We start from the raw sequence: 26,350 nt of genomic DNA, 5'->3' as shown, positions 1-26,350 counted from the left end.
ATTACTGGATGTGATCTGCAGGATTTTTGTTATCACACCTCTCTTTAATTGCTTATTTTGCTAGTGCCTACAACTTTTTGCTTTTTAATCTTTGTGGCTCGATTCTATATTTTTATGAACATAGATAATTAACTATTTAAACTATCCACTTCGTTTTTTTTTTTTTATATTTATAATTTTTTTTTCCTTTATATGTCTTAAATATATAATTTTTTAATTAACGATTTGATATATATATATATATATATATATATGGAGAAAAATAAATAAACAAATAAACAAGACACACGGTTCAGCGGCAGAGAATCATTTTGATGTGACCATAACCTGCTTACTTTCCTATTTTCCTGCTGGGTTTCCTAAAGCTTTGTTGGTGTTGGACTTAATTTGTATATGTATATGTTTTATTCAACTCGACAACACAAAGTCCTTTTTCATTTTCTCTTTAATCATACCTAATTTGTTTTTATAATTCAATTTTCATCCGAATTCACACCAACATGGAAACATGACTTGCTTTTCATTTTGTCTACAAAAGGTAGCTATGCTTTTCTAATGCAAAGTGCAACCATAGAGTAAAATGTAATGCTTATTAACATATGATGTATATATGGTGCATAATTCATGCACATGTAATGATATCTACTTTTGGGGGTATCAAAAATAATTTTCTTCTCTCTTTCTTTATAGTTGTTTTTTTTTTTTTTTTTTCCCTCCTCGATTTGGGACAAAGCCGGTCAATGAGTCAAAGAGAGAATAAATTTTCCATGCAAAGGTGAGAGAGGGTAGTTCTGTAAAATGAACGACTCTGGTGTTCAATTAATTCTGTTTTATAAGCCTCTTATAAATATGATAAAGTTTCCCTGGATTCACGTCCCTTCTTCCTCGTTAGATTTGCTTTGGCTGAAGATCAGAGAGCACTGCTTTCTTTCTATATTTCTGCAAAACCTCACTTGGTACGAAAGTTTTACCCTGCATTTCTTACAAGTACTTTCTCATCTATCAGATCCTGTCTGTCATAACCATGTCCTTTTTTATATTAAAAATCTCTTCTATATATTAAACTCATGATTCTTTACTCCACTTTTTCATAGTATTGTTTCATTAATTTTCTGAACTTTTTTTTTTCTTCTTTTTGTTTTCTTGAAACCAAAGGCACATATATATATATATATATAGAGAGAGAGAGAGAGAGAGAGTAAACATGCAAGTGCTTATTCATACTCATAATGAAGTTAATTGTTCTTTATCAATTCTAGGTTATGTACGAATATGTGAAGAACTCAACTGTGTTTTATTCCTAACATATTCTCTGAAATATGCAGGTTATAGTTTGCAGGGCAGCTAAAAGGATTCACGATGAGACGTGTGCTGATCAGAAGCATCGTTGGCCCAAGACTTTTCATAGTCTCTTTGGCACTGAGCTTTGCTTTTATCACTGCTTTGTTCTTCGGTACTACTTTTGTGCCCGTTCTTTATCTCTATATTTCATCATATAGACAAAATAGAATTAAAATGATAATAATAATAATAATAATAATAAGAAGAAGAAGAACAGGAAGCCGTGAAAAACCAAAGCAGAGTTTGATCGATTTTCATAAGCTACCTTGATTTGCATATACTGGCATGGTTGCCAACCTTACGTCAAAGAGCGAGCTAGTTGTTATCTTCGATTTTGTTTAAGCTACATGTATGAATTAAGCAGAATTGAACTTCTTCATCTTGGTTTTTCAATGCTATTATGATAGATATATACAGAACAAACTTATTTATATATATATATATATATATATATAAATAATATAAACATATTAATATTGGTGTTGCATGAAATATATATAATTTTGGGATTGTGTGTTCGAAATGGCGTCCTAATCTTAATTAATTAGTTTAATTATTGGTATGGAGGTGCAGGGACGGAGCAGTTATTTCATAAGTTGGGAGGTGGAGGGGAAGCTGGCATTAAAAGGCTTGTCTTTTCCGAGAAAAATAGGACTGCCTTTGGCCGGAAGCTACTACAGTCACCTGGTAAGACTTAAGAGGGGCAAAAAAAAAACTCTCTCTTCCCTAGTCTTTACTTCGGTATTGGTGCTCTTCCTTCATTATTTAATTTCCAGATTTCTTTTCTCTTCACTATTTTCTTCTTTCGTTTGTTTTTTTCTTACCCCCCAACATTCCCAAACGACTCTATGGTTGTGGGGGGTGTTTGAGACACTGTACTCTTGAGCAGAAGTCAAAAACAAGTATACATGCATGTAAAGCTCAGAAATGGAGTCCACATATACGTAACGAAAACCTATTTAATATGCATATATTATTCCTGGAACTTGTTGAGAGGAAAAGTATAGATTATAATTTAATAAGTAGTTTTAGGACATGATATAGTTCCAAAAGTGCCTCTTTCCACTCTTCCTTCATTGTCTGAAACTTGGAAGGAAAAGACAAAAAAAAAAAAAAGATAACCCCATCTTGGAGGAGAAAGGCTAATAATATTGCTTGCTTGCAATTATCGTAATGAATTTAATGCAATATATATGTCTACATATATATATATATATACACATTTGCAAAGAAGATATAGAGCAAGTTGGTGCAATTATATATAGAAGCTGCAGACCGGTAACGTGGTAATGCATTAAGAGTAAAGAGCCAGAGGCCTAGGATATGTCATATCCAATATGGAAAATGAATGAAGGGTGTTGTCCAATTCAAAGTGATCAAGAAAAAAAATCAGTAAAAATCATATCAGACAGACATACACACCTACAAACAATGAATTCATCTTTCAGACGATTGGGTCTTTTTGATCTAGTGTAAAGAGTCAGTTATTTGGGTTGTGGGGTTGGTGGACCTTCAGCTTCTTCCCAAGAATAATAATTACCCTCCCCCCAAAAATAAATAAATAAAAAAAATAAAAAAAATTATTATTATACTACTAGATTATATATATTTATTTATGCAGATGAAGGTGACATGAATCGCATTGGACCAAGTTGCTCAAAGGAGGACATAGTAATATTTCAAGGGCAAACAGAACCACTTCCTAATGGGATACCATCCTACACGGTTCAGATCCTAAACGCATGCGTTTCAGGGTGTAGCATCTCCAACATTCATGTGAGCTGTGGATGGTTTAGCTCAGCAAGGATGGTAAACCCTCAAGTATTCAAAAGAATGTACTACGATGACTGCCTTGTTAATGATGGGGAAGCTCTTGCCCCTGGTCAAAGCCTTTCTTTCCAGTATGCCAATAGCTTCCGCTATCCTCTCTCTGTTTCTTCTGCTGATTGTGGCTGCTGATCATATGTGTATATATATATATATATATTGATATATATCTGGCTACTACCTCTGTCTATTATAAGTTCATGTTATGTAATCATCATGCATAAAATAAATAAGAAACAGAGTGTTTTCTTTTCTCTCTCATTTATGCATACAATATGTTAGTCATTTTTAGGCCACTATATAATATATGCTCTAGCTTCTGGGAAGGAAAAAAAATAACAAAATGAAAAAAAAAAAGTGTCGTATTTGGTGTTTGAATTGCATATCCTGAGTTCAGATTTATTTATTGTAATTTCATGTGTTAGTTCCAGAATTCATGCCTAGATTTAACATGATAAATTAATACTTTGTCTTCTAGACAAATACAATTCTAGACAAATACAATGCACCGAAATTAAGCATATTTGATTGCAATAAACGTCTCAGAAATTACATTAACGGTTCAGCATAACATCTTAAAGCTGAAAAGATAAGTGAACAATATTCGGACTGCCCTCAATTAGTATGCTAGAACTAAAAAGATATCAAAATCCCAGATGACAGAAAAAGGAGCTAGCTCTTTTTTTTTTTTTTTTGGCATATATGAAAACCTATCAATCTAATAACCATAATCATAAGAGAAATCTGAGAAACCAACCATAGCAGAAAGCACTTGGGAAACAATGAAAATCCCACCTCCTAAAATGGTCAATATAAGAATTGCAGTGATGGGGTTCTTCAACAACTCGAGTATGGGCTGGAAGATAGTGTATATAGCACCTGTACTCACTGTTAGAGCATAAATCGCATACCTCCTCACATTGTCCCAAAACTCTTCAACCAGTGGACCTTCAGGACCAAAAGCTAATGCTTTTTGGTCATCAGCCCCCATTAGAAACAGCACCAATCCTACAGAAACAGCTCCAAGTATCAAACACCTCGAATTCCCATCTGTCAAGAATTGGGATAGCTCTTTCTTTGGTGGATTTTGGGATTTGGGTTTGAGTTCTAGTACCAAAGGCTTGCTTATATCATTAGATTTTGCAATGAAACGTATGGCTTGTCCTGGATTAGTGGTTGCAGAACTTTTTGAATGCGCAGGGCGGTTTAGGTATGAAATGGGGACCAAAAGTGAATGACATGAACTAGAATTGGTAAAATTAGTGCAGCTTAAATGGTAGAATTGAGATCTAAAGGTTAACATTTTCATTTTTTTTTTTTTGGATGATTGCTACCAAAACCGCTGCTAAGCTCAGACCATTTTCTCCACTTCTGCCAGTTTCAGTTGCTTTTTGAGTGTGTGGCTGTAGTGGTTTGTTTTCGTTTTCTGCTTTACCATTTTCTTTTTAGTCCATTTTTAACAAACCTTATCTCTTATATTTACTATTGAGTGTGAAAGCGACCATCTGTCATGCGAAAAAGGCCTATCACCTTACTACCCTCCATTGGTGAGAAAATAAAGAAATTTATTGTGTAAAAAAATAAAAAATAAAAAAAAAACAAAAAAAAAACCTCCACCTATTCATTTACTTTCATCCTATGTGAATGAATATGATCATTACTCAAAAAAAAAAAAAAAAAAAAAGAAAGATTCCTATGTGAATATGAGTTTTAAAATTTTTAAATAATGTCCATAGATTTTAATTTTTATTAAAATTTGGAAAAGCCTAATTGTTTGAAATGGTCATTATATACTGATAGAATAGCGTATTTTCATTTCAAAATTCGTCTCAAAATTCCTTCTACGTTTCTAACATTGTGTTCCTTTTACCGATCTAGTATTAAAGTTATTAATTTAAGATTTAATTATTTCTTCCTGATATCCAAATGTCATTTTGATTTCAAAACAAGGACCAAAAATGCTTATTCCACCCCCCCCCCCCCCCCCCAAAAAAAAAAAAAAAAAAAAGTACCAAAAATGCTAAGTGGGGCCAAAATGATAACCATTACTACTACATTAAGTGGGCAACAACATAAGCATAGCCGGCAAAAAAAAAAGGAAAAAAAAAGAACATATTTATTATATATTTTGTGTATATATATACACATATACAATATTACTCAAAATATATATATGTATATATATATATACACATATACACAAGATCATAGTGTAATCTAAACCAAATTGTGTCCTTTAATAAAAATATTGCATCAATCTTCCCCCTTTTTTTTATTTTTTATTTATTATTTTCTTATGGAAAACTCTTCCCCTATAATCAGTGTAAGATAATGGATCTATGAATTGGAGTTGGTAGTGGTTGCAGCCAAATTCAATGCTAGTGACTCAACTAGGCCTAAAAGACAACATTTTACGCTATCTAAATACAAGTTCCCAAGCAAAAAATTCTATGTAATATATATATTCTAGCTTAAGAAATAAAATAATCTAAAAATGTAGATGATGTCATCTCTGTATAATTTCAAGAATGTGACACGTTGACATATTACATTTTTTACAGAATGAAAAAAAGAGAGTCAAAATTCTCAACCTTCAACAGTATTTACCGATTAATAATTAAATAAATAAATTCTTTTTGATTAGTGACACATTCCCACTAGAATTTTGGACAATATGCACATCAATATCACAGCCAAACTGCGTCGTTTAGGGGAGTGGTTAAATTGGTCAAGCCCATGAATATAGATTCGCTGAGTGATCCCAATCGGCAAATCCAATCCAAGCGTCTTAAATCTGCCACATGTTCAAAAACAGAAAGCCCACCAGGACTCACAACCATCAGATCTTGAAGGACAAGAATGTCCTTGATCAAATTTCTTAATTCCTCTCCTGCCCTCCCTCTGTTTTTCTTCCGCTTCTGGTTCCTCAAATGTCTTGGGCTCTGCCTTTAGTCCTCCGTGGCTCTGCAAACCCGAACAATGTCCATTTCTCTGTCTCGTTTTCTCTGTAAATTTCGGCTCCTCAGTTTGTCGTGGAGAAGCTCCATGGAAAACTCACCGAAGAGAAGCTCTCTCTCTCCTTGAAACTCTAACAACCACACCATACTCTGTTCCAACCATTGAATTCTCTAGTTTCTTTTTTGTTTGACTTTTGGGTTTTTTCCTTAGCATCTTTACGAAACTAATAGACCCCCTAGTTCCATTTTTCGTATCTTTTTCCAAAGTTCAATGCAACCTTAGTCCCCTCTGTTTGTATCCCTTCCCTTGCCTTAACTTTGTGGGCTTTTTGTAGCTAATGCTGTCGCTTAGACCTGCGCTTTTCTAATTGGGTCTAGGTTTTTTGGAACCCTAAGACCTATTTTGAGTTTTACCTTTTGCACATTATTTTGCTGCTCACTTTTGCTTCATACCCACTTATTTGGCGGCTGTTTTTCATTCCTTTACAAACGGACGAAAGAGAAAAACTAGGAACTTTTGCAACTTTTTAAGCTAGGGTGAGTTTCTGGGATGTGGGTTTTGGTTAGAGTTGTATTTGCTTTAGCGTTTTGTTTGAATGGGTTTGAATTCCGTGAGAACCCAAGATTACCAGTATTAGGGTTTTGTAGTCAAATGGGTTAGTTTGGCAAGATATAAGGGGGAAAAAATAAAAATAAAAAGCTTGATCACTTTTGTAACCTGTGATTTTGCAGCTGATACGATGTAAAGGGCTTGTTGAATTTTATTTGGAAGGGGTTCGCAGCATCATGGTGTTTGCGAATGATCATAGTTTCGTGGCTTGGGAGGAGCACATTTTGTGTCACGACAGAGGAAACCGTGTGGTTCACTACTACTTGAAGGATCTAACTGGGGATTTAGTTCTTGCTGTTATAGGGACTGAGAGGAGCATTAGGCATATGATGTATGTAGTTTCCGATCAGTTCTTGAAGGCTTATGGGTCCAAAGGATCCATCAATTCCTGCACAAAATGGCGAGCAAGAAGAGAAGTTGTTGAGTGGTTGACATCTTTGGTCTCTAGGCAGCGTCTGCTAGATGTTTCAAGTATGTGTTTTTGTTTTGTCTTGTTTTGTTTTGTTTTGTTTTGTTTTTTTTTTTTTTTTTTTATTTTTTTTTTATTTGCAATTTTAGAAATTTTTTTTTTTTTTGTGGGAATTTTTACTGATGGGGTGAATGTTGAATGAATCCAATATGTCTTACATGTATTTGATTGAAAATTTGTTAGAAGCATTGCCTAAAGTGCAGTGTTTACACCAAAATTTCTAGAAACGGCTTAGTGATCAAGATGCTAGGTTTAGTACTACAAATTGCATGCATGGTTGTGAATTCTTATTGGTGGGTGGTTTTCTTTTCGAGCAAAAATCGATAATTAAGATATTTGTCTCTTACTTGATTATCACTTTTCTTGCATTAAGTGTGATATGTTCATGCAGTATTACAAATTTTAGATTCTTGCTTAGAACCTTAAATATTTTGTAGGTTGAACAATAATTTCTTTTTCCGCCCAATAGTTTTTACGTGAAAGTTCGTGAGCAGCATTTCCAGCAAGTTGCATTCAGGACTGCATGTTTTGTCATATTTAGGATTGGTAAATATTTGAAAGAAAATTTTATGATAAAAAAATACTTAATTTGGTTTGTTTTAGTCTTAGTAGTTGTTCATCTTTAATTATCATTAACTCTCTTGGAAGTCTGTGGAAATTTTGATTATTTACAGTTCAATAACAATTTATTGTCATAAAATCCTTTATCAGTAATTCTCCTTGCACAATAAGTGTGCAGAACTGAATATATTCGTAGGGATGAGTCTCCTATATTTCCCAACCATCTCCATCTTCTAGGAATTTTCACAAAACTCGTTACTATATTTTGTAGCATAACTGTTTGAACTGTTCTTCATTTCTATCAACCATCAAACGTATTTGTTTGAACCATAAGCCACCTTGAGCACTGACTACATTTTTGAGCATTGAACTTTGTCTTGATAATATGAAAATCACATGCATGTTGAGAATGATTAGAACTGAACTTGGTTTTGATATTCTAAAAATGCCATTCATGTTGAGTTTAGCTCAACATATAACTCCTTAATTAGGGGGAACAAATCTTTTGCATCATCTTAAACACCCAAAGCATTGCTTCTGTCAGCTCATAAGTCTTTCTTATGGAATTTGGTTCTATTCCCAAAATATTACCATTTTAAGTAACTTATAAATAATCATGGTCGGACAGTGTGATTAGTAGAGTTGTTACAAATAATAATAATAATAATAATATTAGATATTTATTCCTAGTTCTGGATCATAGAGAATTGTAATAACTGGATTGTAATCCATTGGGCAATCCTACTTCTGAAGAATTGCGGAATTCTTTTTTTCGGATTTCAAACAAGGAGAAATTCTTACCTTCCTATTAATATATGAATTTTGTGTTATTCCACTCATGTTGGCATACATTAATTAAGAATTTGAGACGATTTTTTTATTTTTATTTTTATTTTATTTCATTTTTTGGCCCTCAGAAAAAAGTTTGGTGATTTTGATTTTACTGATTTCTGATCCCATATTGTGTGGCATGTCCTAGCATTGAAGGACAGAGTTCAGGACCACATGGACACAGTGTAAAAACCTAAAGGTCCCACTGGGAGTCGAACCAGGTTGCAGGACTCAAACTCCAGAGTGCTAACCACTACACCGTGGAACCAATTGCATAATATAGGATTTATGATGTTTTCTTTAACAAGCATAATTTTAACAATTGGAATTTAGTGTTTGTTGTAAAAGTTAATTTTCATTGATTTTATTTGGGCGCCCTTATATAGAAAATAAGTGTTTTTGCTTTGTAAATAAGAGTTTAAATCCCCTTTTGAGAACAAATGTTGAATGCAAATCAGTTTGTGACATCTTTTCAAGAAAGTGAGGCTTGTTGCTACGTGTCATTGTATGGTCATGCATCTATGGTATCTTTCGACTTGGGTGTCCTACTGTCACATTGAACATCCTCACTTTCTACCTTTACCATATTTAACACCCGATGCACGCACATCGATAAGAGAGAGAGATAGAGAGACACAGACAGAGACACAAAAAGAGAGAGAGAGAGAGAGAGAGAGAGAGAGAGAGAGAGAGAGAGAGATGAGTCTATCAACAGGATTTTCAAGCTCTGTTATGAGAATAGGTACCTCGAGTAACCCCTAGTCTCTTCCAAATCATCCTTCATTTTAGCTGCCTAACATTTGCCCCACACCACACATCTCCACTACCTACCCCCCCAAACCCCTCTTTCTTCTTCTTTTATTTTTTATTTTTATTTATTATTTTGGTTGAAATCTGGGATTCCAGTGCTCATTCGTGCCTTCAGAAACTAACAATTATTCTCTTTTTGAGGTTGGGCAGGGATTGGAGGCTGGGATTAGGGTGAGGGAATTAATTCTAGAACCCTAAATTATGGCATTTATAACCTTTTCCTTCCACTTTGGTTGAATTTTGGAAATTTGAATTCATCTCAACAGGGTAATTGTGGGTACACATAGTATTAGATTATTCTGATGTGGGTTCTGTGGTTTGTTTTTACAGAAGTATTGTAAATATGCATGTCCTAGAGCAGGGTATGACATGGTATGTATTCATAGATTTAAATTTAAAACATGTTATGCTAGTTTAAAAGCCATGATATGGTCCTTCTCCCTCCTTCTCTTGCTCTCTCTGACATTGGAAGAGGAACAACCAACCTGCATTTGAGTATAGCACTTGAGTATAGTTATCTGGTGGTACGTGTGCTAATGCGTATTCACTTGGAATTTATTTAGTTTGATAGATTGCTATAGATATCAGATTGTCTTTACATATGGGTTCAGCATAGCAGAATAGCTATTGTTTTGTTTCATTAACTTCCTATTTCCTTAAGAGTTAATTCCCTTTGAAGATATCATCTAAAGATTCCAAATAAAGTAGTCAAGCTTACTTGCAGTAATTAAGCAAAGTCAATTAATGCAGGATCCATTGTTGTGATGTAAAAGAATGATGATTAGTAAGCATCAAAAGTTTAAAACTTTTTTTTTTTAATCAGGATGGCTACCCTAGTCCTAAGTGGACAATCTCTCTCCAATGCTGAAGAATTCCTTGTATAATCTTTCATGTATTAGGCAACCTTAACTTGCTTAACTTTATGCTTAAGCAGAAGTTCTGGCCTCTAGTAGAGTCTCTACCTTGCATCTGTCATCAAACAACTTGCTCCATTGAGTTTTAATCTTATGGAAACTAGATCAAACCGAACTAAGGGGTTGGTAGGCTCATTTAGATTTCAAAATGCATTAGCTAAGTTGCTGGTTTCCCTGGTTCTTATGCTTTGTGGCACAAAAGATATTGCATATTGCACTTAAATACTACCTAAAGAAAGAGCTCTTAATGACAACAAGGTGATTGTTAATTTGCTTTCTCCATAAAAATTTCAAAGCAAGGCCTTGCAGATCTCATATTTTTGTAATTTTGTTTTGATTTAAGTTTTTGCCCGTTTCCCTACCTTATCCTACTGCAGTTAATGTTTCTCCTCATCCATACAAACCATTTAATACTTCATTTTGTCTGTTTGTTGCTTTTCTTTTACACTGGCTTTTGGTATTTACATTTTGCTGCATGCCTTTTATATTTACAAAATTTAATTTAATTGAAGAAAATATACTGTTCTTATAACAGATTCACCAACAAATGACTCAACGCAAGCTGTATCATTGACTGAATTCAGGGGTCGTCAAACTCACTTGCCAGATCAAATGGTACCTATTTCCTGTTGTTTGCTGGATATGGTTGTAAGTTTTCAAATTGTATCTAACAAAACTTTGGATTGTCCAATATGAATCCAGGTTCCAAGAAAATTGAAAGTTCAGTATTCAGGAATTGAATGGTCTGGGATTGCTTGGATCTGTGCCAAGCAGCTCAAGCACTACCCAGCTTTTTTCAGGAATGGAACTACCATAGGAGTAAACGTCAACCTTTCTTTCTTTTTTTTTTTTTTTTTCTCTTTAGCTGTTGTAATATCATTTTTATTTTTCCCTTGTTCAGTGGCATTGCTCTTTTCTTTTTCATTTGTTTTAAATTCTCAAGATTGTTCTTCTTAATGCATCTAACATTTTCTTGATTTCCATTGACATTCAGGTTCACTCCTTTGTATTTATAATGGCTTTAGAGGATTATCACTACCTTGGTTACTTGGAAGACATGTATGAAGACAAGAAAGGACAGAAAAAGGTAAAAGTGCGTTGGTTTCACCATAATCAGGAAGTCAAAGATGTAATCCCTCAGCTAAATCCACACCCCAAAGAAGTTTTCATCACACCTCATGTCCAAGTGATCAGTGCAGAGTGCATTGATGGCCTTGCGACTGTTTTAACACCTAAGCATTATGAGAAATGTTTGGAAAAAGTTGCAAATAATTCATCACCTGGAGTCTATATGTGCTTTAGACAGTTCAAAAACCATAAGCTTAGACCCTTCACGCTTGCTAAATTGCGTGGATACTCCAACCAAGCAATTCTCTCCTCTATAGATGACCAAGTTGTCTTCAAGCAGAAACTCAAGGGTTACAAGCTTTGTGGGGAAGATGGTGAAGATTTTGAATGTGATGATCTTGTGGGTTTGGGTTCTAAAAGGAATAGAAGTCACAAGGAACATCAAGGGCTTGAAACAGGTGGTCCAAAATGTGATCCAACAAGCCAGAAGTTGAAATTAAGGCTATCAAGAAAGATGATGGGCATGAAATTTGTCACACCTGAGCCCCAATGTTCCATTTCTTTCAAGGTTGATGAGAGGATAGAGCTGCTCTGTCAGGACAGTGGCATGCGAGGTTGCTGGTTCAGATGTAAGGTTGTGCAGGTATCTCAAAAGCTTCTAAAAGTCCAATATGATGATGTGCTGGATGTTGATGAATCTGGCAATTTAGAGGTAATGGAAATTATTCAATAACATAAAATTTGAATTTAGTTTGGCTACCAAAGAAAAAGATTGGTTAAATGTTGAGGACAGTGAATTAAACTGTCGAGGATAGTGAATTAAACTTTTCCCCTCTTGTTAATACACAGGAATGGATCCCAGCATATAGAGTGGCTGCTCCTGATAGACTGGGCATAAGATGCTCAGGTCGCCTGAGAATCCGGCCATGCCCTCCCGAGGATTCTACAGACTTTACTTTTGTGGTTGGAGCGCCAGTGGATGCTTGGTGGTGTGATGGCTGGTGGGAAGCTGTAGTCACTGGAATTGGAATTTCTGGAACTGATCTTCAAGTCTATTTGCCTGGTAAGTTTATTATTTGTTGTATTCTGATGCATTTAATTTTAGATTAATCTTGGAACACCTTCCACATGTATATTGATTAGTTGACCTGTCTATTTAAGAGTGGCTGAATAATATTTTTTCAATGTTATGCTTGTCAGATTATCATGGTGGCTGATGTTTCTCTCTCTCTTACTTTTTAGGTGAAGAAAAGTTTTTGACTCTCCAGAAAAAGGATATTAGAGCTTCCAAAGACTGGATAGGGAACAAATGGATAGATTTAAAGGCAAAGCCTGACATACTCTTATTTTTGTCTGAAAATGTCAGTCCTAACTTGAAGATGGATGAGGTAGCTGGATCCAAAGTTAACATGATTCCCAAGCCTGACATCGTTGGAGGTAGACAAGGATTAGCTGATTTAGTCACGCCTATTGACCTTTTGGAAAATGTGAAGGATTCAAATCCAAAGAAGCGGTCTCATATCAACAACGGTGATGAAACTAATAATTCTAATGGTAGTGACAGTGGCATTGATGATGCCGATGGTGGCAACGAGGAGAAATCAGTTTTAGTGGAAGATGGTCTAAATGAGAAATGTGAAGCATCAGAAGCAATAGAAGTGACAAAGTAAGTTAGAACTGGGCCGGAGAATTTTTTCATTTTGATGATAGATCCAGAAAGGAAGGACTCATAATTGTGAGATGTAAATAAGGAAAAAGTGTTGGCATAGGCATACTCGAATAGATTTTCAAAATGAAGAGAATTGGCAGGTGTACAGGAAATGTTAAAAAGTGTTTTGGGACTAAATCGGTAAATGTAATCATGGTCAGTTTCAGGTTAGTCAGTTAGCTCATTTTACTCCTAATGGTCAAAGAAGAAGTGTGTATGCACGTCCAGAAATATATGAGTTGTGTCTTTTGTATATTATAGTTGGACATGGATTTAGTTGTAAATTTTAAAAGGTTTGTCTTGTATTCTAATTAATCCGAAGGATTTCAGTTTTAAGCTAAGATCAAATGTATTACATTTTCTGCAATTCATAGTTAAATCCCAACAATGATGATAACACTGTGCTCTAGGGAAAATTTTTACACGAAGAAAACACAATAAATTCAACAAAGATAGTAATTCTTCATCCTCTGAAATAATTTTGCTTTTCTGTCGTCAATTCAGAGTTTCTAACGATGCTCTAGAGATGCTGTGCGTGTAGTTCAGCTGGGTTTTGCTGCTTCTATTATAACACAAGGCAAAAGCATGTCATGGTCATTCAGAGGGGTCTTTTTATTTTAATTTTAATACATATATATATATATATATATATATATATATATATATATATATATATATATATATATATATAGTCTGCCACTCAACAGTGGTTTTGGAATACTGGCGTTTCCCTAGTTTTCCTGTTTTGTGGTTATATGCATAGTATTTCTAACCTGGCCTATTGCTGGTAAAATCTTATCTTCGTTATTGGCTTTTGAATTTGCTTTAGAAGCTAAAAGTTGAAATTTTGAATTTGCTTTAAAAGTTAAAAGTTGAAATTTAGAAAAATATTCGAAATTTATACAAGTCCATGTGAGATTTAATTTGCCCTACGATTTCACTGAACCTGTATAGTTCACCCTTATGTTTTTAAATTCCCATATTTAAAACGATCGAAGAGTTACCATTAAGAACATGATAGGATGACAACTCTATATATACATGGGGACAGTCGGATAAGTGGAGGTACACGAAAAATCATATTTCCTAAAATAGAAAGGGCAGAAACAGCCCCTTTTTTTTTTTTTTTTTCTTTGAAATAAAATAAATACAAATGATAATAATGTACAACTACAACAAAGATGAAGAACATAAAAAGTATGGAAACGGACTCATGGATGAACAATCCCCTTTTTCACGAGCATGTCATAAACCCTGTCAATTTTACTTGGTTCAATCTTAAACAAGTTATAGGCATCGGATTTTTTACTGACATTGCCGCTGCAGAATTCTATTGTCATAACCTCTTGCATCTTAAGATAAACAGTTGGTTGTAACCTGACCTCACTGCATAACCGCTTTTCCTGCCAAGGCATTTTAATGAATCATTTAGAACAAAAAGCTCAATAAATAAATTACAGAGAGTCATAGGTCAGGATGCTATGGAATCTATAAATTGGAGCAACAGCATCCTAAATAAATTTTCAACAGTTTGGTGAGTTGACCTTCAATACCACATCTAAACCATCACTTTGAGTTATCTTGGCAGTCAACCAACTCACTTGGCTGTTGGATTCATTTTAAATACGATACATCCAATCCAACAAAGTTAATGACAACCTACGTGATAGTACAACATTTTGAGAGCATATATAGTGGTTCATATCAATCAACGTTTAGGCCCTATCAAATGTATTTCAGCATTACAAATCTAAGATATAACCTAAATGAATGTGTCCTAGCCATTGCAATATTGGAAGGAGGATTAAGGTGATTAGATAACTTGAAAGAAAGTATTGCAAACTTACAGCTTCAGACAAAAGATCAGCGCCATTTAATCCCATTATATCCATATCATTAACAGAGCTTGAAGCTGCATGTCCAGCTGGTCTAGAATTTGAATCCTTGCCAATGGACTCGGAGGCCATAAACATGTTTGGAACTCCTTGACTGCTTGGACCAACCTGAGCATTTTCCTTAGCTCTACGGGCACTTTCTTCAGCTTCCCTTTTCCTTTTGTGCTCAAGATATCTATCTGCCTCAGCTGATGTACGACAACCAGCAGCTTGAGCTTCCTGCATGGTACCAGTATGAGAGAACAATGGTTTGACTTGGTAATCAGAGTTCTGGGCAGAACCCAGCTAAATTGAACAAACCAAGTTTGGACAGAACTACATTCCAACTAAAATTATTACTCGTATAGCAGCCAAGTGCAATTTGTATTTCAGGAACCAAGTACATGCAATATTCTTGGCTCAACCATGCAAGATACCTTAAGTTCTTGAATTCTTTTTTGAGTCCGATGCTCTGAAATAATGGTCTCAAGTAATTCTTGATGCTCTTCCTTTGAATGGAAACGCATGAAGACATCATAGCGCCGACATATTGCCCTCTCTTCAGGCGATAAATCTTTCTCAAAAGGATTTGGATGTAACAAATTTCTTTCTAGAATAAAATCCTTTCGTCGCTTCCTCTCATCTAGCCTGCCAAGAAATTTAGGACACACACGCACAAAAACTCAACCACTCTTAACTATCCTCATCTGATAAGAAGAGTTGACTACCTCAAATTGTTTTAGAAAATACAGTACAAATATAAAATTAGTCATGAGAGAAACAATCCTAATATACAAGTACAGTCGAAGCAAAGAATTAAAAATTAGTTCTTTTTTATTTTTTATTTTTATTTTATTTTATTTTTAAATAGAAGCTCCATCTCAATTTTTTACAATAACACCAATACTATTACTTCTCTTTATTTTTATCTTTGAGGCTAAGTTGACTGATACTCCTAGTTGACATCAAGGCTAAGGCAAATAAGTATGAAAATCAAATTGTTGTTACTACCTACCTCTTTGAATAGATCCGCAGCACTCTCAACTTCAGTTCACGCTCTTCATCAGTGTCAGCATCCTTGAATTCCATTTCAGCTAATAACTGCTCGGCATCATTATCATATTCAGGATCAAACTCCTGTCTTTTGGGGTTATATCCACTCAACTCAACTAAAGGACCGTCATTCCCCATATTAGGTTTCTTCCCCTTATAGCCCCTGTCCGCTTGAGCATCTGCAAGCGACATAAAAAAAATACTATAAATATGTAACAGAATTCTATGGTAATGAGTTGATCCCTTAATTCAGGATACAGCAATAAGCCGATCATTCCCATCAATTTTGCTATGGGTCTGCCCTAAACAGGATAAAAACATACCCAAAACAGGACTATGTAATCTTATTTTTACTCCCAAGAACATGGCAATATACATGAGCACAAAATTTAGGTATAGCAACCATCTGTAATCTGCAAAAGAAAGTCATATACCATACCTTCTACTTTAACAATACTTGGACCATCTTTAACCTGGGCCATCTTGGATGGCTTCTTGTTAGCAGCTTTTGCTGCTGACTTTGTACCACCTGAACGAACACCAGGTTCTGCATCTGAAGTATAAGAAAATAAGGTAGAGAATCTGAATCATACATATTGATAAATCAAAACCAGCTAGTTGATCATATATTTTGTCTGACCAGTATTTAAGCTAGAAAGTAAACGGCTTGAGGGTCCACCTTTGTGCTGATCTTCAACTCTGAGTAAATCAAGAAAATTCAGGTTAGGTAGGCAAACTAAGATGCTAATATAATGTATCTGAAAAGGAAATGATAGCCATACTTGATCCTTGAAGGAGAAAATGGGGATTCTTCCTTCAAATTGAGCTCCCCAAGGGTAGGAAATCCTGTGACAGTAACAAATGTTAAAAGAAATATCAAAACCAAGAAAAACAGTGAAGTATAAAAACCTTTCCAGGCATTGACATCAACTAGAAGTCACCATAAACTTCCAAGTACCAAGTACTACCTCATTATAACTTCGGTATCTAATTTCTCAAATTCAGTAGAAGATAAATATACCATCACTGAAAGAAACACATATAGGCCATAGTAAACCTACCATTTTTTGTCACAGTTATCATAATATCATGAGTCACATTTACATACAAAGTGTGGTTGAAGATGATCAAAATGGCAAAAGCATAGGCTCCTATTTTCCAGTCTGGCAATACAATTATAATTATTCTTATTTATACATATCACAAAATGATTAGAGATCATGATAGGAGGCAAAATTTATAACGAACCTTTCCTATCCTCACTGTGCCCTTTAGCCATAGCAAGAAGCTCCTTTCTATTTTTTCCAACAACATGAGACAAGTCCTAGAACAAATACACTCCATAAGTTAATTAGTTTCACAAAAAATCACGATTTGAAAAGGCAAGGATTATTCTTAAAATGTGCCATACCGGAAGAGGAAACAAGGGGGAGTTCTTATAAACAGTTGTATAGTGTTCTATACATTGTTCTTTAGTCTTCGTTCCCACATGCTCAGCAACTTCAGTCCAGTTTCCCAAGCCATACATTTCAATCCCCTAATATTAGAAATTTACAGAACAAGATTAGATACAAGCCACATTCCAATCCACAATCCATATACTAGATAAGGGATTGAAAAATTGAACATAAATACCTCCAAAAGCAGTATCTCATCATCGGCATTCCAGTCAGGGCAGATGAGAGGAAAAGATAAATTATCCTGTTAAACAAAAGTGAATAAGAGCATAAGTTTAACAAAGGTTGTCGTTTCCTAGCTGCAAGTCCCAATGATCAGTGCCAGTATGACATCATAACCAACAAAAACTCAACTAGTAATCACTTTGACGTAAGGATTCTAAAAAATGAAAAAACCACAGCAGTTCTCCAACTAATCTTTTTGCTCAAGAGAAAAAGTTTTCAAACAGTTTAAGCTGTTGAATATTTATTAGATACTTAAAGAAAAAGGTTTTAAAAGATAATTTCCTATTAAGTCATAGTTTTCCAGGTATCCAACAATTGCCAAAAGAGGAAGTTCATTTTCACATCACAAAAGACAAGATTATTTTCTTTAAAATAAGTTAACAATTTATAAACTCTACAAATCAGCAATGTATCAGGAGAATAACAATGGTCTTAGTGTTAACAGCAGTGTACCAGGAAGACACCAACACTCTTAAATCTTAATAGTGTTACTAACCATAACCCTGTAAGGGTGATTGTTTTTATGGGGCGTCACCTCAGCTCCAACAGAAAAACATTCTATGCATAGGTCAAAATCAGGGCACACACAGCACTTGATTCGGATCTTCCCTGTAATGTCTTTGTTGCAATAATTGCAGTGGTATAAAGCCCTTTTCCCATCAATTGATCCTTGACCTGACTCCAAAAAGTTGAAACATTAAAGACATAGAAACAACAAACATAAAGAATAATAGAAAAAAAAAAAAGAAAAAAAGAAAAAAGACATGGGAAAAGAAAAAGCTAAAATAGAACACAAAAAATTGAAAACAATAATCTCAAGATTGTAGATCAGACTAGTAAATTGTTAGTATGATCATCTGAAAAAAAAACATCTTCTACAATTAATATAGTTGCAGCTACTTGATCTAGGAAAACTGTTAAGTTGTTGATATTGATGTACTAGGCAATGCTCCCTTGCATAAGGCACTCCAGAAGAGGTCTTGTTGTAAATTCATGCATATTATTTATTCTCATACATTATAACCCAATCAAATCTAGCTTCATCATAAAAGGACAATATATATATATATATATGTCTTTGCCCAGGAGAACTCTAGTTCTCAACTAAAGAAGCCCAATATCAAATCAGTTGATGTCTTGGAATACGTAACCTGATTATAAAAGGGATGAAAGATACTGCACAATGCGGAAGAATGTGAATAACCAAGGGGCAGAACAAAAGTGGAAGAGCCTAAGGTATAAACAAAACCATTATAGGATGGTTTACTGGTCAACAGATTCAATATCATATTATATGATGATGCAAAAGTACCTGCACCGGAAGATTCCAAATTTTCTCCACTGGATGCATTCTTCTTTCTTCTTGATCTGCGCTAACCAAAACCAGATGTTCAGATAAAACTACTCAATGTGACAGTTAATTCATCGCTTGAATCATAGTTGAAAACAGGACATTGACTTAAGAATCCGAAGCAGACAGACCGCTTATTGAGTTAGAAAGAACAAGTACAAAGACTACATATGTTCAGAGTCAACTCAAAACCTTAAAGTATAACAATATCAAAATGCATATAGAGTAATAAGAAACATTTTGCTCGATCGAAATTGTTACAACAAAGATTATCACATAGAGATGAAAAGGGAATGCCAAGATTGCTGAGGGTAAACAGTGCAATTCGTCACGCAAGATTCTCTAAGAAAATAGAATTAGGTAATGATGAATAACATTCCTTGTTTTTGACCGTGAGCTCTGATAAGGACTTGCATTTGCATTTTACTAAATATTTCTTCTTGTATCCATATATATTTTCATTTTTCTTAACAAAACTGAAAATCAAACAGAGCACAAGTAAGACTGCTTAAACAAATCTAAACAATACCCAATAATCAAAACCAAAACTCTCAATAATAACATCTAAAATCCCTAACCACGCAAAAATGCCTGAAGTACGAAAATGAAATCATCATTCAAAAAAAAAAAAAAAAAAAAAAAAGACCTTTGGGTAGGGTCATCATCAGCGGAGTGAAAGTTTCCACGAGAGCGACCCATTTGTTGATTTCCGAGGTTGAGCGAGCTCGCGAGCAATACCTGCTTAAAGTGTTTATTATTCAGAGAGCCGGTATTTACAAAGTGAATTAAAACAATAATTCTCAGCAACCAAGACTTTCCTGAGAACTTCCAAAACTGGGTATTAATGGGTCAGCTCAAAAAATCACTATTTTGGATTTTTTTGGCTCCTTTATGAGGATTTGGATATGGCTATGGTGAAAAAAATGAACAATTTGTAATGCCTGGTGTAACAAATCCTCACTGCGCTAACATGCTAGTTACTTACTGGTGAAATTGATTTTGGATTGTTTACTTTTACGAAACTGGATTGGAAATTTTGAGTTTTATTTATTAAGGAAAGAAAAATTAATGTTTGGCAACCAAGAAAAACTGTGTCATATTTTTCGCAGTGAGAAAGAAAGCCAGATGCCGCTAAGAAAATAGGATTTGGGCCGAGCCATCAATCATTAATTGGACAGGTGGGCTCACCTGGGCTGAGTTGGATTTCCATAAGGGTTATATTGAAAACTAACCGCTTTACAAATTACTTTTTGAAAAATAGTAATTTTTTTTTTTTTAATTTTAGCCAACTTTTAGTACTAAAATATCCTTTGTATTTTTTTTTGGGATTTTTTTTCTCTATCGAAATGCAACTTTCTTTTATTTTGTTGTTTTTGTTTTTTTTTTTTTTTTCTCATTTTCCTTTTCCTTTCGAAACACAACTAGGGCTTTCGAATAAAGCTAAGCTTTCCTTTTTCCTTTAGAAACACACCAACACCATTTTCACTTCAAGCAAAATTGTCCTCCCATTCGCCGGTGTCATAGAATAACCAGTTTTTGGAAAATTGTCCTCCCTCCCCATGCCCATGCGATGTTGTTTGATTTTCGTCTTCGAGCAGAGAGACAACTTTCTAGAAAATTAAAATTAGCTTGCAAATTTCTATAGAAGGTCCACATTTTCGTCAGTTAGTTTGCTGAAGAAGAAAGTGAAGGAATCGTGAAAAAAGAAAGTGAAGGAATCACTGAAGAAGGAAGTGAAGGAATAGCTAAAAGAGGTAAGAGTTTCAAGAACTTTTTTTTGACTAAAAATATGGACTGAAAATCAGATTGTGGAATGTAGGGGCCACGTGAAGCCAATTTTCTTCTACATACTGTCTCTCTCTCTCTCTCTTTCTCTTTCTCTCTGCCTTTGCTAGCTTCTATCACTCTCACAAGAACACTAAGCTCAGAGACTCACACACTTAGATCTGAAATCCCCAAACCCCAAAATTTCTTAGTTCCTAGGATGATCTGGGTAAGAATTTTTCTCTTCTATACTAGCAGTTTTGTTTTTGTTTTTTTTCGTTGTTAATTCGCTGTTTATGGTTCTGTGGAATTGTTTACTTGTCTTTGATTCGAGAAATGGTAGGCAATCTAAGAAGTAGAGCTTTGGTCCTGCTCTTGGCTTTTAAATATGGCGTTTTTGGGTTTAGGGTGGTGGTGCTGCATTTTTGGGGGCTCTATGTTTGTCGAAGCTCGAGTTTGAAATGAGTTTAATGTGATTATGTTGATGGAAGCTTATAGTTGCTATTGGGTTTGTGATCTTGTTCATGTAATCTATGATTTAGTGCTTTAACTTTGTCAATTAAGTGATTTAAGTGGAATGAGCTACTAGTTCTTTGTGGGGTGAATATTTGTGGGGTTCTGCTAAATTGAGTTAATGCTCTATTCGGGTCAAGAGAAAATGTCAGAAAAGAAAATGTAATCTTGTTCATGTAATCTTCGTCAACTGCATGTAGTTACCTCATATCCTGACATCTAAAGTATTGTTATTTTTTTGGATGTTTGGATAGAAAGAAAAGAAAAAGAAAAGAAAATAGAAAGGATGTTTCTCCTTTTCATTATTGTACAGTTATTAGTTAAGCATTTCTGATCCTAGTTTTTGAAAATTTTGTGCAACCCCATTTCTGATCTTTAGGTTGCTGTAAGGTTTCTCTTCTTTCTTGCAAACTTTTTGTTCTTAGTTTTGAAGCTTTTGTACTATTAGTTAATATATTTTTGATCATGGAATTTGGTTTGTTCGATTTTGATTTCCTATTAATGAGTTCTGTTGTTTCTCTTTGTTTTGGACTACGGCAAGAAAATTTCAGTTACTTTGACAAATTATATTCTCCTCTAACTCCAAACATTAGGCTCAAAAAATATCAGCTACATTAAATATAATCAAAACAGTATAATAGTACAAACTCTAGAAGAAAATACATTTAATAATATATAGGGAATACAAATTGAAAAGCAAAAAGTTGTGGATGATATAGTGCATAGTTAAGTAGAATGTCTAAATCAATGCCTGATTAACAAAGTAGCATTCACCAGCTTTATCAACTTGATGGTTGATGCACAGTGCATTCTAAATTATTTTACAAGACATTAATATCCAAGTGAAGGTTTGAATTGTCATTAGCATCATCGAATAGAACTTATTATGGGACAGCTTTGTAATTTTCATTCAATTTGGACTTCATAAGCACCATAAAAAGTTATAGATATATGTGCGAAAATCATCAAACCTCACTTGTTTTGAGCTTACTGACTCACCTCATTAAAGTTTATGTTACAACAATGCATGATCGGATTATTGCAAAAAATACAACATTGAATTTAAATCTTATTTTTATTATTATGTGCTCAAAACTTAAGGGAAAAAAAACTCTAACTTTTCATATATCTATTAAGCATTTGTTTATCATGCAAACTAAGTTAGAATCTTTTTTTTTTATTTTTTTATAATTTAACTCTTTCTCTAGCAAACAATTCGTAGTTTTCATAAGGAGAAGATTAAAATACATTGAAATTTATTTGCAGTTGAAGCTATTATGTATAGATTTTAGTAGACTACATATATATATATATATATATATATATATATATATATATGTTAAAACAACTGTATTTAGAACATGCAATTTTGATTGGCCATCGACTAGGCATAGCTTAGAAAATATGTAATAGTAGTGCTTTGATTAGATTTACGAGATACACTTGAGCTAGCTTGCCATTTCTTGCCACCAAAAAGAATAAATAAATTCCTTATAGCTATCAGCAGACAAAATTAAACAAATTAATAAGACAAGTTAAAATATTATCCTTCTTTGTTCGTCTTGTAAATGTCATTTGTAAATAATTCACCTTTATTTTATTCATGTTATTGGGGATGATGATGGTCAGCTTGCAATCCTTAATTTATATCTATAAATATAACAAGAGGACAGATTGTCAGGTCCAAAATAGCAAAATTAAAATATTGCAAATAATTTTTTTTATGCTATGCTAGTGAGTGAGTGTTATTATGGCTGCATAAAAAAGAAATAGAGAGAAATGGCAATGGGGATTGGTGTTATGGTTTAATATTCCTACTTCAGTATTCCTACTTCTTGATCCAAGAAACAAAATAAAACCTTTTATATTGCCTTTTGAAATATATAAAAAGTAAGAAAATCTGGAAATTTTATGCAATGATTTTGTCCTTAATTTATTTTTTTATTATTTTGTATATTTTTGTAGTTATTTAGTTGTTAGTAGTTCTTGTGGTTTTTTTCTGTTGGTGAAAAATTTCCAAATTTCTCATATGCTCTTGTTCATTTGAATAGAAATCAAAGAAAGAATATACAAGGAGACATTTATCTATTTGAACCTCCAGGCTCCATCTTATCATTAGCTAGGTAAGCAGTATTCTGTGCCCTTTCATATGCACATCTTACACATATAATATGCTAAGTTTGATTGCTGTATAGTTACTAATATTGATTTTCTATTTCTTTCAGCATTGGAGGAGCAAGTGATGGACTGAGCAGAAAACTAAAGCACAAAATTTGCGATCGTAGAGTTACAAGTGCAAGCTGATAAAATTACACATACACTCATAGAGATAGAGAAAGATATATATATATATATATATATAAATAGATAGAGAAGCATTGGTGGTGGTTTGTCCCCAATTAATGTAAGTTGCTTCTCTGTACAACATAGAAAATATTTTGTAAACTAATTCCGCTTTAATGTAACGAACTTATCTGAAAACCTTTAGTTGTGTTGTATTGAATGAGTTCTAGAATTGTTGATAATTTCCATGATGGATTATTTTAGAGATGATAAGTCATCTCTTTATAAATTGCTCAATTTTGAACCTTTGTCATTATGCGCTATGCTTATAATATTGTGTTATTTGGTGTGACAGAAATGTTTGTATTGCATGGTTAGAATGTGAAATGTGAAATTAAAACTATTGTGAAGTTGTGTTTTTGTTTGAATTTAATGGGAGGTTTGAATGTGAAACCATAATATATCTATATGTTATCCTTAGGAAGCAATGTATAATGTACACTACTAATGTATAATGTACAATACTATATAGAAGATATTATAGCTTTTAAATCCACATATGCGCTGGTTCGAAAAGATTCTTTAGCCATTTTTATTATATTGTTGCACAAATCCCGTTAGTTGTATGTCATTTAGGTTCTGGAAAATTTTCCACCCGGAGGAAAATATTTTCTCTTTTTTTCCTCCTGGAGGAAATTTTTTCCTCAAGGCGGAAAATTTTTTACTCCAGGCGGAAAATGTTTTCCTCCTGGAGGTAACTTTTTCCTCCAGGAGGAAAATTTTTCCTCCAGGCGGAAAACTTTTTCTGCTTTCCTCCAGGCAGAAAAATTGTCCTCCAGGCTTTCCTCGTGTCGGGAAAAAAGGTTTCCTCCATCTGTTATGCTTTGTTGTATTTGATTTGCAGATAAATGGATTCAGATTACCAACGAAGGTTTTGGGACTCGGAGATATCGAGGGCAAAGGTTAATTGTAGATCGAACTTTTGGAAAGCCGTGTCGGATATTAAGTTCAAGCTAACTCCAGCCCAAATAAAGAAGTTTGAGGATAGCTGTTTTGGCCACTTTTTGAATGCCAACGAGATACAATTTAGTGGCCACATCGTCTACAGCATGCTGTATAGGCAGTGTGTTTGCGACGACAAGGATTCTATGGTATTCAATTTTGGAGAACATGGTGCTAGATTTACACGGAGAGACTTCACCATAATTACAGGTCTATGGTTTGGTTACGAACCCAATAGGCGAGTTAACATCTCTACTCGTATTATTGACACGTATTTTGGCGAAAAGCGAAAGGTCACTAACTCGGAGATAACCGAAGCTTTCATGACCGCACAGTGTCAAGACGATGATGAAGCCGACGATGATAGATTGAAGTTTGCTTTATTATATTTTCTAGAGACGGTTCTTCTAGGCAAAGAAAGCATGGCCACTGCACCTCATAATCACTTGGAGATGGTGGACAATTTAGAGTACTTCAATAACTATCCATGGGGTACTTTATCATATACTACTACCATTAGATCGTTGAAGAGTGCTTTTGGGCATAGAGAGTCTATGGCTTTAAACAAGTCAAAAAGTTATAGTCTTTGTGGGTTTCCTTTGGCTTTCATGGTAAGTTTGTTACACTATTATTTAAAGTTTGTTACACTTGTATTTATGGTGTGTATTTCTTTACTTATTCATTATTAATTAATTGTTTGACAGATTTGGAGTTTTGAGACAATTCCTTCATTGGGTCAAGCATTCGGAAAGAAGTTGCCGGACATGGCATTCCCTCGAATTCTTAATTGGCATATTTCACAAGTGCCAAGATTTGAGAAGGCCACTGAACTCTTCGATCATCGTGATGTAAGTATATGAATTCTTCCACTTATATGTACAAATATATATATATATATATATATAAATATACATTCCAACATAGTAATATTATTTATACACTTTTGTAGTATTTGTAGGAATATTAGTATTACTTACTAATCACTTGATGATAATTCCTTTTGTCTTTTGCAGTATCCCGTTCATGGCTTAATGAATGTGACTGAATTTGAGCATGCATATATCGGCAACTTGGCATGAGATGTACGTCATGACAGTACTCCATACAATGTTGCACCTGTTGTTCGAGACAAGCCACCACGGGCAAGTCATGATGAAAAAGATGAAGGTCTTTCACTTACAAGAAGTGGAAGAAGTAAGAAACGGAAAGAGGTGTCTGTGGAAATTATGGGAAAAGGAGGGAGGCGGCAAATGGGATATAAGCCGACAGACCAGCCTTCATCATCGATTGCAGGAGTTGCTACTCATGTTCATGTTAAACCATCGACTCCATCCCAACCTCCAACTACTCCATCCCATGATGAGGTTTAAATAAATTGTATGAATGCTTATCTTTTTTACTATTGCAAGTATTAATCATTATTGTTTCTTTTAGGTACCTTTGAGAGAGAGATTAACAATCCTTGAAGGTGAAATGGCTAATGTACGGCAAGATGTTAAGGATTTAAGAATCGCCATGCTTAGAGAGTTTGCAAGTTTGGACACCAAGCTTGATAAGTTAATGAAGCACCAAGGAGTGGGAGTTAGTGTTGACGGGTTGGGAGATGGGATGGACGTGGACGTTGAAGGGGATGAAAATAAAGAAGAGTTTGGTCCCGATGCGACCCCCGTTGATAGACAGTCACATCCATCTGTTATAGACGATGCAGGACCAAGTGTTACAATTATCGAGA

General features: G+C 34.3%; 4 protein-coding genes across 9 annotated transcripts; 2 read left to right on the top strand and 2 right to left on the bottom strand.

Annotated features, from left to right (window-relative positions):
* The first annotated feature begins 751 nt into the window (after positions 1-751).
* Positions 752-3,429, top strand: LOC107415102 (TPD1 protein homolog 1). The gene is made up of 5 exons (XM_016023390.4): positions 752-775; positions 893-956; positions 1,326-1,453; positions 1,915-2,028; positions 2,963-3,429. The coding sequence occupies exons 3-5, from the start codon at positions 1,360-1,362 to the stop codon at positions 3,298-3,300; spliced, it is 546 nt and encodes a 181-aa protein (XP_015878876.1). The 5' UTR covers positions 752-775; positions 893-956; positions 1,326-1,359; the 3' UTR covers positions 3,301-3,429.
* Positions 3,430-3,672: 243 nt separating this feature from the next.
* LOC107415320 (uncharacterized) lies at positions 3,673-4,609 on the bottom strand. Its single transcript, XM_016023628.3, has one exon. It carries the CDS (start codon positions 4,475-4,477, stop codon positions 3,887-3,889), a length of 591 nt encoding a protein of 196 aa, XP_015879114.1. The 5' UTR covers positions 4,478-4,609; the 3' UTR covers positions 3,673-3,886.
* A 1,489-nt stretch (positions 4,610-6,098) lies between these two features.
* On the top strand, positions 6,099-13,463 carry LOC107415399 (uncharacterized). 2 transcript variants are annotated; one of them, XM_016023731.4, is made up of 7 exons: positions 6,099-6,662; positions 6,858-7,206; positions 10,856-10,935; positions 11,023-11,139; positions 11,315-12,100; positions 12,238-12,451; positions 12,631-13,463. In XM_016023731.4, exons 2-7 carry the CDS (start codon positions 6,912-6,914, stop codon positions 13,056-13,058), a joined length of 1,920 nt encoding a protein of 639 aa, XP_015879217.1. In that variant the 5' UTR covers positions 6,099-6,662; positions 6,858-6,911; the 3' UTR covers positions 13,059-13,463. The 2 variants fall into 2 exon arrangements, with proteins under 2 accessions (XP_015879217.1, XP_015879208.1); XM_016023722.4 differs by having other exon boundaries at positions 6,099-7,206.
* A 613-nt stretch (positions 13,464-14,076) lies between these two features.
* LOC107415460 (transcriptional adapter ADA2b) lies at positions 14,077-20,179 on the bottom strand. 5 transcript variants are annotated; one of them, XM_060813130.1, is made up of 15 exons: positions 19,878-20,179; positions 19,703-19,797; positions 19,018-19,073; positions 18,202-18,380; positions 17,659-17,724; positions 17,435-17,560; positions 17,272-17,347; positions 17,085-17,186; positions 16,806-16,869; positions 16,664-16,722; positions 16,463-16,576; positions 15,986-16,202; positions 15,408-15,618; positions 14,944-15,210; positions 14,077-14,499 (listed from the first exon to the last, which is right to left on the bottom strand). In XM_060813130.1, exons 2-15 carry the CDS (start codon positions 19,753-19,755, stop codon positions 14,308-14,310), a joined length of 1,782 nt encoding a protein of 593 aa, XP_060669113.1. In that variant the 5' UTR covers positions 19,756-19,797; positions 19,878-20,179; the 3' UTR covers positions 14,077-14,307. The 5 variants fall into 5 exon arrangements, with proteins under 5 accessions (XP_060669113.1, XP_015879283.2, XP_015879299.2 ...); XM_016023797.4 differs by having other exon boundaries at positions 19,703-20,179; XM_016023813.4 differs by having other exon boundaries at positions 16,703-16,722; positions 19,703-20,179.
* Positions 20,180-26,350: the final 6,171 nt, after the last annotated feature.

Source organism: Ziziphus jujuba, chromosome 1 (genome assembly GCF_031755915.1).
Source record: "Ziziphus jujuba cultivar Dongzao chromosome 1, ASM3175591v1".
NCBI classification, from domain to species: Eukaryota; Viridiplantae; Streptophyta; class Magnoliopsida; order Rosales; family Rhamnaceae; genus Ziziphus; species Ziziphus jujuba.
The sequence above is the reverse complement of the archived record's forward strand: the minus strand, read 5'-3'. Positions and strand labels throughout refer to the sequence as shown.

What these genes read in the sequence shown, in the direction of transcription:
- LOC107415102 (XM_016023390.4), top strand. Translation starts at nt 1,360, where the DNA reads ATGAGACGTGTGCTGATCAGAAGCATCGTTGGCCCAAGACTTTTCATA. An exon ending in TATCACTGCTTTGTTCTTCG is followed by an intron (nt 1,454 to 1,914) that starts GTACTACTTTTG and finishes ATGGAGGTGCAG; the next exon opens with GGACGGAGCAGTTATTTCAT. An exon ending in GAAGCTACTACAGTCACCTG is followed by an intron (nt 2,029 to 2,962) that starts GTAAGACTTAAG and finishes TTATTTATGCAG; the next exon opens with ATGAAGGTGACATGAATCGC.
- LOC107415320 (XM_016023628.3), bottom strand. Translation starts at nt 4,477, where the DNA reads ATGAAAATGTTAACCTTTAGATCTCAATTCTACCATTTAAGCTGCACT.
- LOC107415399 (XM_016023731.4), top strand. Translation starts at nt 6,912, where the DNA reads ATGGTGTTTGCGAATGATCATAGTTTCGTGGCTTGGGAGGAGCACATT. An exon ending in GGAATGGAACTACCATAGGA is followed by an intron (nt 11,140 to 11,314) that starts GTAAACGTCAAC and finishes ATTGACATTCAG; the next exon opens with GTTCACTCCTTTGTATTTAT. An exon ending in ATGAATCTGGCAATTTAGAG is followed by an intron (nt 12,101 to 12,237) that starts GTAATGGAAATT and finishes GTTAATACACAG; the next exon opens with GAATGGATCCCAGCATATAG.
- LOC107415460 (XM_016023797.4), bottom strand. Translation starts at nt 19,755, where the DNA reads ATGGGTCGCTCTCGTGGAAACTTTCACTCCGCTGATGATGACCCTACC. An exon ending in TTTGGAATCTTCCGGTGCAG is followed by an intron (nt 18,381 to 19,017) that starts GTACTTTTGCAT and finishes TTTTGGAGTCAG; the next exon opens with GTCAAGGATCAATTGATGGG. An exon ending in ATGAGATACTGCTTTTGGAG is followed by an intron (nt 17,561 to 17,658) that starts GTATTTATGTTC and finishes TTCTAATATTAG; the next exon opens with GGGATTGAAATGTATGGCTT.